Genomic DNA, 18,650 nt, shown 5'->3' on the forward strand with positions numbered 1-18,650 from the left:
CATATAGACTTCAAATATCTAATCCAAAACCTTTTGCGGTGACTATGAATCGAGTAGCCTATCTAAAAAATGTGGTTGTAATCAAATTGCTATCACTATATCTGTATCTCTGTAATTTATATTTACTTATATGTGTATGATTTAACTATTGTAATGTATACTTCCACCTCTTTTCAGATTATGCTTCTAAATACCCTGCTAAAACTTTACCAACCACCACTAAATTCTTGTCAAGGGCATATATTCCTTTTGAAATGGAAAATTGATATAATTCTCTAGAAAATGATAGTTAACCTCTCATCAATCCAAAATTTCTCACCGAAATCTACAAATGATTTGTCCAAAAAAGAAGCTACCTACCCAATATGCTATCAACTTGGTGGGAGGTCGATCATCACCCAATTTATAAAATGATATAACCGATTTCTTAAATTCTAGTGTACTCCAAATCACATGAGTTTAATCTGACGGCTATAAACGTAAGCACACCAGTGTACAGTAATTGAAAGGAATAAACATGTTCTCCTCCTAAGACATTGCTTCTCATTTTCATTTTGATGTCAAAAAATAGCCGAAGGTAGTCCTCTTGACTCCGTCGATTGAGATCTGTGATACCCATCTGCTCAACCAGGTGCATTTGTGAAACAAGAAATTTAATTAGCATCGAGAACTTTTTATTTTCAAAGTGCTTCTTAAATTCCATATAGCTTGGTGTTTTAATGCTCTCTACTAAATTTGCAACAGATGGGTTTTTCACTTTCGTTTGAATTTAATATCTGCAATACCCATTGCATATTTTGCTACAATAGAAGATGTTATCAATTTCAATTTCTTTTTCAGCGTATCAATTTGATTGAAACTTCAATATCCATCGCAAAAATCGTAAGAATACTAGTTTTCTAATGTAATCTGCTTTCCATCTGCAATATCCACTGCTTAAACAGCGAGAAAAACAGATTTTCTCCTCTGCATCTGCATTGAATCTGCACTACCAATAATGTATATAGTGCAAGAACACTGATTTATTACTATCTCCCATATGTTTTGAATCCGCAATGCTCTTTTCACCCCCCATTTGTATTGCATCGATAATACCCATTGTATGAGCTGCAATGGAAACAGATTTCTTCTTTTCATCTGCATCGAATCTGTAATAACTTGGCATAGAGTGCAAGGAAAGCTGGCACACAAGAGCACCCCATACGACAAATAGTGGAACAAAAGAAATTTTTTCCGTTCATTTTCTAGGCCTATCTCTAATAATAATAACAGATTTTCCCTGCATAGCAACAAAATTTCTGTATCTCTTAAGATATGTCTGCGAAAACCACAATTAAATCCAGCATTTTCAACCTAGTCTTGTTATAGTAAGTTTATAGTGTTTCTTTACATTAAAAATTCTTGTGCAGGATGTGGATGGGACTATGGCAGGTGGGAAGGCTAGCGACAAGAACTATATCTCAGGTCGAAAGGAAGGGGAGATATCAGAGCATTACACGAAGGTTTTACTCTGATGATAGCTTACTGAAGAAGACAGCTCTCTATGATCTTCATGTTGAAAATGGGGGCAAAATGGTGCCCTTTGCAGGGTGGAGCATGCCTCTCCAATATAAGGACTCAATAATGGACTCCACTGTTAACTGTAGAAGTCATGGGAGCCTTTTTGATGTGTCTCATATGTGTGGATTGAGTTTGAAAGGGAAGGATTCCATTCCTTTCCTTGAGAAGCTGGTGGTTGCAGATGTAGCTGGGCTGCCTCCTTCAACTGGAACTCTTACTGTTTTCACCAATGAGAAAGGAGGAGCTATAGATGATTCAATCGTAACCAAAGTCAACGATCATCATGTCTATATTGTGGTAAATGCAGGATGCAGAGATAAGGATCTAGCACATATTGAGTCTCACATGAAGATTTTCAAGGCACATGGTGGTGATGTTAATTGGCACATACATGATGAGAGATCTCTTTTAGCTCTCCAGGTAAGTCTTTTGCTGTCACCATTCTTCTGAGAGTAGTGTGGGGATCAAATAGATATCAAGATGGTAGAGAGTGGTATCGACCAGCTATATGCATGATTTGTTCCAGTATCGGGTGATTGGGTATTGCTCATACTGTCTTCACTACCAATGTAATTCCCATGTCAGAGCAATAGGAAATCCAACTAGGGTAACATAAAAACTGTGCTTAATTCCTTACTCTTGTCGAAAGGCACTTAAAGCCAGTAAGGAGAGTTGTGTTGTGCCAGTGTACACTGGAGGGATGTTTGAGCTTGCCATATAAGTTTTGTGATATTTGCAGAATCACTTTCTGTGCGGACAATGTTGGATGCACCACATACGTTTATACTCCTAACTTTTTTTCTATTTTGTCTTTTTATTTTAGGTGTAGAGGACAGGTTTGTAACATTTGGCTTACCTGTTTGTCTTCTGTTAACAAAGATATCAAAGTACCATTTTTTAATTCAATACAGGGCCCTCTCTCTGCATCAACGCTTCAAAAGCTGACCAAGGAAGATTTGAGCAAAATGTACTTCAGTGACTTCCGAATGATTGATATTAATGGAACCCCATGCTATCTTACGAGGACAGGGTAAGCTAAATATTTTTATTGTATTAGTTTCATTAACATAATTATAGATCAGGATTAAGTGCTTCAAAGTAGTAGGCACATCAGTGCTTGTAATCTCTGTTGTCAACTTAAATATAATATGTCCAAGAGGAGTACTGTTAGAGGAAAAGCTAAGGAGCCATTTTTCTAGATTTTACAAGTTTTAATTTGAAGGATGATATTTAATACTATTAGAGTAGCAAAGTGACCATCTTCTGGGCGTGTACTGTATTTCTAACCTAAGTCACAAGGTTCGAATTCGACAGCCATGAAATTCGGATGAAATTCGACAAGGGAAAAATTCGAAAAAAATTTCAGATAAAATTCGCCTTCTATAATTTTGTTTATTTTTAAATATATGTATACTTCTAATAAATTATCAGATTAGCGACCCTTGTTGGAGAAAATCCGAGGGCAACCCAGCAGTTGCAGACACCCATGACCCAATAGATACAAAGCATATACAAAGAATACCCACGACCAGCTGAGTTGTGTTTAGAGGCGGATAGCAGTGCTTTATAGAGGAATTCGATTAAATTCAATTTTTTTTATAGAAGTTTGAAATTCGATTAAATTCGAACCTCATCCATGAAAATCGCCGTATCCTGTGACTTAGTTTCTAACCATCTGGGTAGAAAACATTACATCATGCTGGTGGTGACCTCATGCAACTAACACTCTTCACAGATCTAATTTATCCTTCAGTAAAATGATGAATGTGATGATAATTTAATTTCTACAGGATGCCGTTGGCCATCTGACTTCTTGTTGTGATATGGAGAAACTGCATGTTCACTAGACATCCACTTTTTGAAATATGTGCAACTGTTAGCCATTATCCCGCTCTTTTCCTTGAAAACTAAGTTGCATAAGTTACCATCACGATTTCCCTAGTAGCAAACAGCAAACTAGCTCTGCATGAAAATGTGAGGAGTGTCATCAAAAAAAAAATTGGAAGCAGAAAAGTGGTAAAAAGGTTCCAAGTAAAAGCCACCAAAAGTGTGCTAGTAGTTCAAGATGAGTGATAGGAAGAACAGGTGACAGATAGAGGAATGAAATAATAGAGTACATGTTCTAGGACAGTGATGACGTGAGAAGCAGAGCTAAGCCCCCTTAACAGGAGCATATTGCAAATTTAGGCAGTATGTTAAGATTAAAAAATGGCAGACAATGAAGGAATAACCTCCTATTGGGTTTTAAAACCTTCTTTTAAGCGTTGGAAGCGTAAACACTTTTTAAACCAAATATTATCACATATTTTTACCAAATGGTATGATTCAGCAAGAGTCTTAATTTGGGATATAGCTAAAAAATAGAAGATTTTTCTAAAACTGAAACATTAGTAGCCTGTGAAGATCAGCCTCATGGAACCCACATTTTGTTAGAAAGTATCTCAAAACCAAGAGTTATGATGCAGCCAAGGGTAGGGAGCCAACTGAATAGCGATCTCTCCCTTGCAGCATGACTTCACATCATTGCATTTAATTTCACTGTCTTCATTTATGTGAACTGGTATTAGGTGGATACTACAGAATTTTTTTTTGTTACCAAATCTTAAAACTATTTCAAGTGTGGCTTTGCAGTGGTCTGGCATGGGAAGGGTTAGGTTCATAGGCTAAGCTCACCTGAGATTAGGATTGTTAAGGGTTACCAGCACAGGAAACCGTCTATTGGCTTGCTGCATCTTTGCTGAATTAATTGGCTTGTTCACATCTTTCCTCTTTCATTGATCTTTTTCTTTCCCCTTTGATTAACATCTTCAACTGAAATTTTCCGCTTACTGAATTCAATAGCAATGTGAATTCTTCTGTCCATATATCTAGATGAAAGCAGAGAGCCAATTGGAGTGCTTTGAGAAAGCAACATCTAATAATGCAGAGAGGAACAATAGTCACCATTGTTACTAAATTCAAGCATCCTTTTTAATTTATGCACTGAGCAATAACAAAATATTCATCTATTTATCTCATTCCTACTGCATACATTTTTATTTCCCTTGGAAAAGGGCACTATGCATATAATGCATCTTAATTCAGTCATATTCATTACTTAAGAATAGACATAAAATAAAAGAAATCATTCATATAAAAATTATAAGTTCAGCCGTCGAGTATGAAGCAAAAAACAAATTACAGCAAATAAAATAAAAAATAGAGAATTGTGAATCTGTCAAGAAATTTCTGCAAACTGAAACAAACAATTTATTATCATGAGAGACAGGGTGATCACCATTATTGGAATAAATAGGATTGCTCAAGTTGCAGTGCACAAAACAACAAAATCTCAGAAAAACATGTATAAGCCTAGGCAAGCCATTAAAGCCTAGAACTCTTCTGATTTTAGATTTGTTGAATATGCCAAAACAGTATACAACAGTGATGTGGAGAATGATGCATGAGGAAAGACTTACCCATATGTTGTTGGAAACAACTCAGCTGAGAATAGCTTGGTGGAATTGTTTTTAAGTATCCTCTTGTTTTCATTATAGATTCCTCTTTCTTCTTATAGCCCTGTATTGTAGCTCTCAAAACCTTAACATCCATCCCTCATCAGAATTTCCATTTCCTAGTGGTTTAAAGGTTTTTCACAAGCCAACTATGTTGAGTAATTTATTTTTATTATCTCCTTGAGACTAAGTGTTTGATCCATATTTCAGTGCTTACTTTTCTCTAAGCTCATGTAAGCTTTTTGTGAGATTTTTGTTTGTAATGAACTCATTAAAGTAGTCTTAGCTTGATGGATTATTTTTTTCTAGATCTTTAACGTTGGCCTAGATAAGCTTGTTCCATTCATTTTTAACTTATACCATCATGATATATTCATGAGGAGTGTGGGGTGAAACTTTTATTTTGATGCTGTTGAGAATTATTTTTATTTCTTAGAGACTATTTAGTAACTGTCTCTTTTACCCCTCATACATCATAAGTGAGGTCCCAGCAACAAGGAATAGCATGTATCACATATATTCTTGAAAGTTACATTTCTAATTCTCCATACTTGGTGTCTTTGGGTTGATCTTGTTCAGAAAGCACCAGCCAATCGTTTGCATGGTCTGTTTATCACTTGTGAGGTGAGCTTCTGCAGGGCAAGCTGCTATGCACTATTGATCACTAATGCACTTCTTGTGCCATAGTCAAAACTAGAAGTTATTTTGTTTGTAGTCTCGTCTTGTTTTCTTTTTTCTTCCATGCATTTCCTTCCAGCTAGTTTAGTTTTTGGATTTCTTCAGTAATTCATAAAATCGTTTTTGATAAAAGGGAAGAACTGATTGATCTTTTAAAGTAGTATTTAGTTGCTTATTATGAGCACCTATTTGTTCCAGAGGCAGATTATTTTGAAGTTGCAATATTTTTACAGTGCAGCTCAAAGTGCTTTACTATTTGCACTTCATTCAATGTTTTCTGTATAATATAGACATAAGAATTTGTTGCGGTCAAATTGAACAACGATGATTAATTGAATTTTCCTTTTGGCTAAGATTCCATTTTCAAGGGGTATCTATTCTCTGAAAAATTGTCCAAGTCTTGCACTAAGCCTTGTCTGTGTTTGTCCTTTATTATCACAAACTACGGATTTGTACCATTTTGACTTTGTGGAAATGAGAACATTCAATGATGCCCTAAAATTTAACACTTCGTTTAGTCCTCCTGTTAATGGTGATATATTAAATTGGTTACTTTGGTGCATAGGTGAAGATGGATTTTAAAATATCAGTTCCATGAGACCACAGGGTATTCTTCTTTTGAACTTTAAATGCCACATGGGCTATATGTGGGGTTACTTGTACCCTAGTGTCAAATTAGAGGATGCAAAATTGTAAATCCTCTATGGAAACCCTGAAAACCCTCTGGGACAGCAATCATCTCCAGACTCTTCTTTGTGACATTTGTCTTTAGTATAACTGCTTTCTTTAATTCTATAAGCTTCCAGTCACATAGTGATCCAGGAAGGTTTGTAACTTTGATCACCTCACAGTATCATGTCAGTATTCCAAATTAGATGCCGTCTTCATGACTATTTTCATCATCATCTGAAGTACATGTGGTAAAAATTGAAGAGCCTAAGTCATCATCTGATAGCTGCAATATTTTCTTCCTTATTCAACACACTTCTGGAGCATCTTCTAAATATGACAGAACGGTTAACATGAACTGGTAAAAGGTTAGCAACTATTTTTCTTGTTAATTGCCAAGGTGCCCTTTGCCATTTCACTTTTATATTAATAAACAATAAGTAGTCATCAAATGGTCATCTTGTTAGTCAGTTTTGGTCGACACATCTGACCTCTTGGATCATTGTATTAAACTTGCAGATTATGAATTGATACAATCTCACACTACCTTTCTAACATGGTGTTCTGTAGTTATTTTTCTCTCTTTGGTAAGACACTCCAATAATTGTTGCGTTGCTCTCTTTCTCTACAAACTGTTCTGCTTATAACACACTGGAGCCTTGATTTGGTGTGTCTTTGATGTTTTCATGGTTGGAGGGTCTAATTAAAGGTTACCTAACCACACAACAAATGTAAAAACACAACTACTTATGCATAAAATATAACAGAAAACTGACACAATGAACTGATTTGTTATTCTGCAAATGTCATACCATCATAGCTTCAAGAGCTTCAATACAGATTAAGCTTCAATCTTTCAATTACAAATTACATCTTAGAGATCTTGATGTAGTATCTTCGTACTGAATCTTTTCTGCCTCCAAAATAAGTTTCCCAATTGCTGTCCACAAATGATATCCGATTTCTTATAATGATGGATGTAGAATGATTTTTGCCATCTGGAAACATAGTAAGCCATCATAGGGATGTGTGATAAGGTTCACTGGCTGCAAATCAAATGATTTCACCTTTCAGTCAGCCTCATAATTGGGTATATCACCTTGGTAGCATCTAAATTCACCTTCTTGGATGTATCTCAAACTAGGATCGACAAAATTCAATGTAGTTCAATACATGACCTCTCTTACGACCAATAATTACATAGGTAACCTCAGGAATTGGTGCAAGATTTAAATACTTCGTGGAATTCCTCCAAGGATCCCTGTATACAACAAAATGTGGATGCAGTAATCAAGAATGTATCAAATTCAAATTAAATCATATGAGCATGTTCAGGATGCTTAGTAGATCTTATGTTCATGATTGTGAATGTAAATCTTGAAATGCAGTGACATACGGCTTAATGAAATGCTGATTGTGTCAGAAATGGTTGGTTTGAAGCTTGAAAGAGAGATGCAAATGCATGTTGGCGGCAATATTGTACACGGAAATAAAACTAGTTAATTAAGTTGTAATTGTGTTTGTTAGTTGGCAGCCGAGCGGTGGTAGTTGCGGTGCAACGGTTGGCGCTCGCACCCCCTCGGTACCTTTTATACTTCGGAATGTAACTTGTAACATACACTTATTATGAATAGAACATCTGATATACTTTGTTTGATATTTACGGCATTAGTCTGCATTATGTTCTTTATGCCTTAAGTTATTCACCCGAGAGGGCAAACATTTGGCGCCGTTGCCTAGATGTACTCGGGAACGGAAGACGCGGATGGTGCACGGACGCGATGGGCCTACCCGTCGGTGAGATGAACCCAGAGACCGACGACGCGCACACGGAACAAGAGGCGAAGGGGAAATTGAACCCTGTAATAATCCCGGCACAATGTTGATATAAATTGTGGTCGAAAGGCAAAAATAAATAATAAAAGAATTGTGTACATGGTGTGTGCTTGCTATGTACGGAGGTGATTTATGCCAAATATATTAAATAAAGACAGAAATAAGAAAGCAGAAACGGACGAGTGGGAGGCCGCGCAGAGGGCCTTGAATCTCAGACAACAGATAGAATGAAGGTGTAGGCTAAGGTAGCTTGCCGAGGGACGACCGGCCGAGGGGTTGCCCGAAGGGAACCCAGGAGTTGTCACGGAGGTTGCGGAGGTAGAGATAGACAGAGAGAATTACACTGTCGTAGGGTTGCCCGAAGGGAACCGAGAAGGAGTCACGGAGGGTGCCGAAGGAGAACTCTATAGTTCGCTAGAATACCACCGTAGGGTAAGAAGCCGCGAAGAGTTGGTGGAACAAACAAGGCGAAGTCTAAACCTGATCGATGCTACCAGAGACTTGCTAAAGAATTTGTCCATTTCGGAGGACAACCGGAGGGAGACAACCAACCGGAGGGAGACAACGGAAGGTGACGGTACGACCGAAGGTGCCGAGGGAGCACAAGGGTACCGTACGGGAGGCAATTTGTTTGGTTCGGTGTCAGCAACTTTCTCCGGAGGACCCACGAGTGGAAGTTCAGTTGTAGGAGGCGGAGGATCACTAGGTACAAGCACACAGGGAATTAGATGAGCGAGACCCAGCGGTGGGATGGCGAGTAAACAGAAATTGCCAAAGTTCACAGGGGAGGGCAAGGAAGACCCATTACGGCACTGCCGTACATGTGAAACCATTTGGTCCGCCAACGGAGTGACAAACCAGGATGATTGGGTACAGCAGTTCTCAGCCACGTTACGTGGAGTTGCCATAGATTGGTACTCTGATGTGGACAAGCAAAAAGTGGCCACGTGGGCCAATCTATAGAAGGAATTCACGGAGGAGTTTCGGTTGCTCCGTGATGACAATGAAATTGTAACGGAGATATAAAGTACCAAACAAGGTACCAAGGAGACAGTATGGGCATACAGCAGGAGGCTGAAGGAATTGTTGGGAAAAATGGAGAGTCAACCAGCAGATGGGTTGAAAAAGCGATGGTTCATGGAGGGACTAAAGCATTCCCTCCGAAGGAAGATGAAAATCGTTCCACCTACATCATATGACGACGCCTATAATAGGGCGATGGACCTAGAGAGCGAATACAAAACATCAAAGAAGAAGAAAAGTAATAAATATTCATCTGACGATGATGAAGACTTTGACAGGGAAAGCAGCAGTAGTGGCGAATCGAGTAAAAAGGTGCACGCTCTCCAAAAGGACATGGAACGAATGTTGAAAGAATTCAAAGCCATGAAGGGGAGTACAAGTAAGACTGAAGAAAACGACGTGTGGTGTACCGACTGTAGGAGTGACGGACACACCAAGGGGTCCTGTCCCAAGAAGGCTTTCTGCGACATTTGTCAGATTGCGGGACATTTGACAAAGGAATGTCCCTACAATATGAAAACTAGAAGCCAACAAGTTCTCTTCACGCAAGAGCAGCCGGCCGTTGGAACTTCACAAACCAACACAACGACATCATCTGGAGGTTACCGGGACAACAGACGCGGTGGCGGAAGGAATAGCAACAATAACAATAACGGAAGCCGTATCTAGTATGACGCCAAGGGCCGGCCAATTATCCAATGTAGGGCCTGTAATCAGTGGGGGCACTTCACCTGTGATTGCACGAAGGAAGCAACCCCTCAACACCTTTGCCGTTGGTGTGGGCCAGGCGACCATGAGGACGCAAATTGCCCACAGGTAGGGGTTAATCTCCTCAACATTGAGAAGGCTAAGAAGACTGGTGAGAAAGAAGTACTGGCGATCACCCGCGCCCAGACGAAAAAAGCCACTTATCCCGACCCCCGTACGGAGAAGGAGAGATTACGGGAGGCAAAGGCCAATATTGAACATGAGATGACGACCGAATGACGGGACAATGAGGTGGCGAGTACATCATCCCGTACGGAAGCGGAAAATAACATCATTGGGCAAGTACTGTAGATGGAAGTACCTATAAGGGTAAAGGACCTTCTAGAAACAATGCCACAGTTAAGAACCGCCATTTTTAGTTCCATACAAACCACTACGCAGGCACCTTTGCAGGCCACACGGGCGGAAGTTCCGGTCAGCCCCTCGGCTGACCCAATGTTGTTGGCCTTAAATAGTGGTCGGCATCTTGCTGTAGTAGAGATGGGAATTCTCGGGGCTATCCTCAAAGACACCATCGTGGATGGAGGTTCGGGGGTGAATGTACTGCCAGAGGATACGTGGAAGAAGCTGGGGAAGCCAAAACTATGGCCACCCACGTTCAACTTGGTAGGTGCAGACCAACACGGCATCAAGCCACTCAGCACCCTGATGGCCCAGCCAGTCACCATCGGCACGCAACCCTTCATACTAGATTTTGTGGTAATCCCACTCAAGAAGAAGGGGTACGACACCATCTTAGGCAGAGGGTGGCTGGTTACAGCAAAGGTGAACCACGACTGGAAAAAGAACACAGAAGTACACCATTGATCTGAGGACCTAGGTTGTTGACGAGGAACTGGCATCATCTTCGGAATCGGAGGATGAAGGAAAAGGCGACCCGAGGGCCGAAGGACGGGGCTGCAGGGAGCCCAACGATGAAGGGATTCTCGAACTAGGAGAGTGCTTCGAGGATGAGACAAGGTCATTGAACGGGCTCTTCCATTGGCAAATGGAGGATTATGAAATGTTCCAGAGCTATAGGCTCGAAATAGAGGAACCAGAGCTACAGGCTCGAAATAGAGGAGGTGTACCTGCCAGAATACATAGAATATTGGAAGGGAGACGCCCCCAACCTCGGTGACATAGATAATCCGAAGAACAATTGTGTCGGCAACGATTGGAACCTTGTGTGGAAGGCCGCAGCTTTCAAAATCTTTATTATTCTTCTTCTTCTTATGTACGGGAAGGAGGTCGTGGTCCCTGTAGAATTTGTGGTTCCAGGTCTTCCGATGGCCATTGAAAATAGACTTGCCACCAACGGGCCCAAATTGAAACCCTGCCACGCGAAGCGCGCAGGGAACTTGAGAGGCTGGACGGACACCCGAGAGCTCGGAGGGGGACTCGAGAGGCCGGGCAAGCGACTTGAGAGGCACAAGACCACAACAGGAGACTCTCGGGCGAGGAAAACTGAGAAGGATGAAGGGCGATCCCAGCGACATGGGACCCGAGGCGAAGACTCTCGACAATTAGATTATATATTAGAAAAAAAATTAAAAAAAATCGTACGGGTACGTACGGCAGTTGACCGTACGGCTGCAAAAAAACTACTCGTACGCAAGGTGACCATACGGCATGGAAAAAAAAAGAAAAAGAAAAGAAAAAAAAAATCAAAAAAAATCGTGGGGCCACCGTACGGTGACCACACCGACGGTGGAACCACTGCACGGTGGTCACACCGACGGTGGAACCACCGTGCGGTGGTCACACCGACGGTGGATGCCACCGTGCGGTGGACACCTGCACGCCGCACTTAAAACAAACCCCCGCACCACGCAACCCACGCAAGGAAAAAGGAAGAGAAGGAAACCCTGCGGAGCTGTCAGCGCTGTTGTTGACCGTACGGGGAGGTTGCATGGCCGGGGACATTACAGAGGAAACACAAAAAAAAAAAAACGACGACGACCTGATTGAAAAATGATTCGATGACATCTGGAGCCTGGACATTGAAAATATTGGAGTGTAGAAGAAGGGTTTTGACATCATAAAATATCACAAAAATGATGCGCGCCATGGACTTTCGTGGGGTTCTGAAGGTTGTAAATTGGTGTTGGCGGCCCCAGACCCCGCGAGGGGCGCTGCCCCTCGACCCCGTTGGGGCAATGCCCCAAACCCCGCGGGGGCGCTGCCCCTTGACCCCGCTGGGGGTGTTGCCCCCAGACCCCCAGTTTATTTTTGAGCTACAGAATACCACGGGAAGTGTTGTGGTTGTCCGTACTGTGAGAAAGAAGCTTGCAGCTAAGTATTGGCGGGGAAGCCAGAAGCCGTAGAGGGAGACGGATTTGGAGGTTGCGAACAAAGTTTGAGGGAAGGCATTGCAGGTCCGCGCAGTTGTATGACACCAGGGAGTTATTCAGTTCAGTTTTTAGCCTTTGGGGAGTGTGATGGAGGATTTGAGGTGTCTCCTAGCTTTTGTGCCAGCGGGTTGTGGCCACCTCCAGGCAGGATAGGTACGCTTTGAGGAACTTGGAGTATGTCTCGGCTGGACGTGAGGTTGCCTTGGTGGATGCAGAGGGCTCGGGAGGAGTTGACCACCAAGTTGGAGGCAGTACTAGTGTGAGACTTAGCTCAGCGTACCCAGGAGTTGGATGCCAAGAGGGCAATGTCGGTGGCTATCGAGACAGTATCATTTGAGTAGCAGTTGGTGGAGGCTGAGACTGAAAAGCATGTCTTGCAGACAAGTTTGGTTTAGGCACAGGAGGATTGTGATGTCAAAGGAAGCACTAATGGTGAAATCCGCACTTGAGCATAGGATGGTAGCAGAAAAGGGTTTTTAAGCGAGGACGCAACAGGTGTATAAGTTCTGGGCTTGACTGGCTTCAGCAGTTCTGTTTAATGTCATTTCTATTTTGTATTAAGTCGTCCGGAGACGACTTCCTTTCTTTTGGGGGGGATGATGTTGGCGGCAATATTGTACACGGAAATAAAACTATTTAATTAAGTTGTAATTGTGTTTGTTAGTTGGCAGCCGAGCGGTGGTAGTTGCGGTGCGACGGTTGGCGCTCGCACCCCCTCGGTACCTTTTATACTTCGGAATGTAACTTGTAACATACGCTTATTATGAATAGAACATCTGATATACTTTGTCTGATATTTACGACATTAGTCTGCATTATGTTCTTTATGCCTTAAGTTATTCACCCGAGAGGGCAAACAATGCAGTGACACAAAACTGCTCTTGATTGCTGAAAAATGTTTCAAAGGCTTGGAAGATACCTATAAAACAAAACAAATAGTTTTGGTTGATACATGATTGCTTATAGGCCTGGGATGCTTTTGCATCTATAATGTCCCCACTTGTTAATTTTAGTACTTTCAGATTGAATAAAACTCAGAAAATCAGAATTTGTTTCTAACTTGGTTAATTAGATTTATTGTTTTCCAGATTTAAGCACAGTAAAGAAAATGAATGCATAAAGACAAGGCACAGTTACCCTGGGAAAACCTCCTAGGAGGAAAAACCCAACCAGAAAAGATCCTTAGATCTGATTATGGTTTTGAATTCAACTGATAATTACACACTTATCTGGAGTATAGATGTTGCAGTCACAAGGAAGATGACATAGAAGTCTACACAATTAGTTTACTGATAGAGATCATGATTTGCAGTCCATCTAATAGGGTTTGCTGTGCATAACAAGGGTTAGCTGCACCTTTCAACTAGTTCGCAGTTTGCTTGAGCCTTCAATGGAGTTCTCTATCTTTTAATGATGATCTGCTGCCTTTAATGAAGTTCGCTGCCTCCTACTAATGATCTGCTCCCTTTAATGAATTTCGCTATTATCCATTGCCTTGTATATGTAGTTCGCATCCTCAAGGTATATTTCGCATTTACTTGAAAACTGAATGAATGAATATTATGTGAAGTATATGCTTTATTTATAGGAGTAGCAATACTTCTAATCATGTCGGCTTGCTTTGCAAATTAAACATTTTAATTTATTTAATTTCTTTTATGCGAAATGGATAGGGTTGGCCCTATCATGGTGGCGTGATGGGTTTGAGTGTAGCGTGGGGATCTTATAGGAGAAGCCGAGAGGTATAGGGCCTGGCCCTATATGTTGGAGAAGGGGCTGCCCCCCTTAGGCGAATTCCAATGTTGTCCAAGGCAATTGGAATCCGCCAGCCCTAATTACAAACAACACTCCCTCTTAATTAGGGAGGAGAATCATAACCATAATCTTCCATCTTGCACACAAGCAAAGAATGGAACTACATAATCATAATCTTCCAGCTTGCACACAAGCATAGACTGGATCCACCTTACATTGCCCGCAGAGGGTGGAGAGGATCTTTTCTACCATCTTACATTGCCCGTAGAGGATGGTCAACAATTACACCAATACCATCTTACATTGGCCGCAGAGGATGGTTTAACAATTACACTTCTCCCTGAGAAGATTTACAATACCATCTTACATTGCCCGTAGAGGATGGTTAATAATTACACTTCTCCCTAAGAAGTTTACAATACCACTTTACATTGCCCGCAGAGGGTGGTTTGATACAACACAATGTATCACTGAGATTGAGACTCCCTCTCAATTAGGGTTTCATTTTCCATAATACCAAGTCTGTCCCTGAAGTACACAAACTTCACTTTGGATAGAGGCTTGGTAAGAATATCTGCAACCTGCTCATCAGTGCTGACATACTTCAGCTGAATAGCTCCTCTTTGCACCATATCCCGAATGAAATGATAGTGGGTTTCCACATGTTTTGACTTGTCATGAAACACTCGATTGATAGACATTTTAATACAACTCTGGTTATCACAGTGAATAACTGTAGGATCCCAAGGCTGACCAAATAGCCCAGCAAGAAGCTTATGAAGCCACACTGCTTCTCTGGAAGCTACACTTGCTGCAATATACTCAGCTTTAGCAGTACCCAATGCCACTGAGGATTGTTTTCTGCAAGCCCAAGAGATCACTGCGGATCTCAAGCTAAAACAAATACCGGAGGTGCTTTTCCTGTCTTTGACGCTTCCAGCCCAGTCTGCATTTGAATAACCTTCCAAGGTCATTGAAGTGTTAAGTGGATACTTTAGCCCAAAACCAACTGTGCCTCGCAACTATCTTAGGATGTGCTTGGCTGCAACAAGATGAACATGTTTGGGCATGCTCATAAACTGGCTGAGAGCATTCACAACAAAACATATGTTTGGTCTAGTGTTAACTAGATACATCAGTGATCCAATCAATTGCCGGTACTCTGATGGATCTGCAAAATCAGAGTTAGCTGCAGAAACACTTAACTTCTTTAAGTTACATTCCATAGGAGTAGACATGGGTTTACAATCCATCATTCTAAATCTTTTCAAAATGTCAATAGTATACTTTCCTTGACTTAGAAAAATTTCGTTAGATCTTTGCCATACTTCTAGACCTAGAAAATAATGCATTAGACCTAAGTCTTTCATTTCAAATTTTGAAGCTAGTTCTTTCTTGCATCTAATAATAAGTTCATCTTTACCAGTAAGGAATAGGTCATCCACATATAGAACTAGAATTATCATTTCATCATTGGCTACCTTAAAGTATATGTTAGAGTCAGCATCATTTTTACAAAAATCTAGACTTAGCAAGTATTTATCAATTCTTTCATACCAAGCACGAGGAGCTTGTTTAAGGCCATACAGAGCTTTCTTCAACCTGCACACATGAGTTAATTTATCCTGAATCTCATAACCCTCAGGTTGCTCAATATAGACCTCTTCCTCAATGACACCATTAAGGAAGGCAGTCTTAATATCCATCTGATGTAGTTTCCAACCCCTAGCAGCAGCAATAGTTATTATCGTTCTAATAGAAGTATATCTAGCAACAGGAGCAAATGTTTCTTCATAGTCTATGCCTTCCTTTTGAGAAAAACCACGAGCTACAAATCTAGCTTTATATTTTTCAATACTACCATCAACATTATGTTTAATTTTAAATAACCATTTAGAGGAAACAACAGATTTACTTTTGGGTCTGGGCACAATATCCCACACATCATTCTTGATGATTGACTGATACTCTTCATCCATAGCAAGCTTCCAGGCATGATGAATCAAGGCTTCTTCAACATTGCAAGGTTCAGTTTCAATGAGATTGCACATCAATGCAACATAGTTGGAGAATACCTGAGGTCTCTTAGTTTCACGGAAGGTGCCACTGGGAGCAGCAAATCTTTCAGCTTCTTGAATGGTGTTTCTTACCCAAAGAGACTTCTTTTTGGTAATGACAATGTCACTAGGAATATCAGTGGGATTCATGGGTTCTGGTGGATCATTATGTTCTTCTTGAGGTGGAGGTTCAACCAGCTCCCTCTGAATCTTAGGGTTGGTATCAACATTTATATCTTGATTGTCATTAGCTTCATCAATAACACAAGAACCTTTCGATTTCTTAAAAGCAATGTTTTCTTCAAATATAACATCCCTACTTACCTCAACATACCTTTGACCAGGGATGAATATCCTGAATGCCTTGGAGGATTCATTGTAGCCGACTAGCATGCCTTTCTTTCTGGAAGGTTCCAACTTTGTTCGCTTTTCCTTGGGCACATGAACATAAACGGGACTTCCAAAAATTCTGAGGTGACTGATGTTTGGTTTGGATCCTGTGAAGGCTTCTTCAGGGGTCATGTTCTTTAGAACACGGTGTGGACATCTATTCTGGATATACACTGCTGTTCTAGAAGCCTCCGCCCATAGGAAGGTCTGCAAGTCTTGATCGTGAATCATAGCCTTTGCAGCCTCAACAATAATCCTATTCTTTCTTTCAGCAACACCATTTTGTCGAGGATTGTATGGAACACAAAACTCCCTCTTAATTCCTGACTCAACACAAAAATCATAAAAGCTACCGGAGGTGTACTCACCTCCATTGTCAGATTTTAGACATTTAATTCTTTTACCAGAAGAGTTTTTAGTTAATGCTTTAAACTCTTTAAATTTACTTAAGACTTCATCAGATTCTTTAGATTTCAAGAAGTAGATCCAAGTTTTCCTAGAGAAATCATCTATGAAGATTACGTAATAAAGAAATCCACTAGGAGATGCTATAGGCATAGGACCACATAAATCAGAGTGAACAAGTTCTAATTTGTTTTTAGCTCTATTTTCACTTTTATGAAAAGGACTTTTAACATTTTTACCTATAGCACAACCTTTACAAGTGTTATCATGAATTTGACTGAGTTTAGGCATACCTTTGACTAACTTTTCAAGAGATGGAAGAGCTTGATAATGCAAGTGTCCAAGTCTTCTATGCCATAGCTCACAGGATTCAGGAGCCTCATTAATGAGGGCTTGAATAGGGTTAGTAGAGAGCTTATAAAGACTATCATATCTATGACCAATTATACGAGCAGATTTAAAACTAGATCTCTTAGGCCAAGCAAGAACTTTTCCCTCAGAAAATGAAATTTGATAACCTTTATCTTCTAGAGAAGAAATGGAAATTAGGTTTCTTTTAATTCCAGGAACAAACAAGATATCATTGAGATGCAGAGAAATACCAGAGTCTAAATTTAGAGAAGTAGAGCCAGAACCTCTTACCGAATAACGAGCGTCATCACCAATTACCACGTGAATGTTGGTATCCTTTTCTACTAAGTCTGAAAGATGATCACAGTAGCCTGTGATGTGTCTAGAGGCACCACTGTCAATCAACCATGTATTACTATCTGAAGGGACACTGCTAGACAGAGCGGAGATGAATAAGAAGTCATCATTTTGTTCTGAGACTTCATTTAGGTTGGCTTCACTTTGGGTAGGGTTATTCTGACATTCTTTAGCATAGTGTCCAAACTTGTCACATCTAAAGCATCGGACACACGAGGTATCTCTTGGTTTCTTCCAAGGGTGTTGGGAACTAAATGGTCTGAATTCCCTATTTCTTTTTGGATAAGGTTTCTTCCAATTTCCCCTTTTCTTGCATTGGGCTACAAGCATGTGATGATCATCTACATGGGGACTTTTGGTTTGCCCTCTTGTGATGAGGCGAGACTCTTCTTGGATGCAATCATTCTTAAGGCGATCAAGGGTAGGTAACTCAGTCCTACCACTTATGGTTTGGATAAATGACTCCCATGAGTGAGGTAGGCCATTTAGGGCAATCATGACAAGGTCTTTGTCTTCCATGTTATGACCAATTAAACCTAGCTGATTCTTTAGTTTTGAAATTCTCATAAAGTAGGAAATAGCAGAATCTTCTTTTGCCATTTTGATATTAAGTAGTTGTTGTCTTAAAGTAATTGCCCTACTGAGATTGTTAACTTCATATGTACCTTGTAGATGGCTGAACATTTCCCTTGCAGTGGTAAATGAGACAATAGAGGTGACTAGGTGGTCTTTGACTGAATCAATGAGAATCTTCCTAGCCTTGACAACATCCTTTTTGAATTGTTTTAGCTCGGCTACATCCGTAGGTTCAGTTAACTCTTTCGCTTCAATGAATTGGAGAAGATCTTCTTCCTCTAGTGCCAACTTGATTCGAACCTTCCATGCAGTGAAATTGAGATTCCCATCAAGCCCATCTTCAACTTTCAGCCCCATTGACCTGACCTGCAAATGCGACAACAATCTGGAAATAAAGG

At 40.6% G+C, this 18,650-nt stretch overlaps 1 protein-coding gene across 1 annotated transcript in view; it reads left to right on the plus strand.

Moving 5' to 3' along the window:
• The first annotated feature begins 385 nt into the window (after window positions 1-385).
• LOC131073948 (aminomethyltransferase, mitochondrial) overlaps window positions 386-18,650 on the plus strand; it is a 35,186-nt gene continuing 16,921 nt past the window's right edge. The window contains exons 1-3 of the mRNA XM_058010477.2: window positions 386-631; window positions 1,410-1,980; window positions 2,472-2,590. Of these exons, the coding sequence (XP_057866460.1) occupies window positions 1,411-1,980; window positions 2,472-2,590 (689 nt within the window). The 5' untranslated portion in view covers window positions 386-631; window position 1,410. The remainder of the gene's footprint in view (window positions 632-1,409; window positions 1,981-2,471; window positions 2,591-18,650) is intronic.

Source organism: Cryptomeria japonica, chromosome 9 (assembly GCF_030272615.1).
Source record: "Cryptomeria japonica chromosome 9, Sugi_1.0, whole genome shotgun sequence".
In the NCBI taxonomy this organism is placed as follows: Eukaryota; Viridiplantae; Streptophyta; class Pinopsida; order Cupressales; family Cupressaceae; genus Cryptomeria; species Cryptomeria japonica.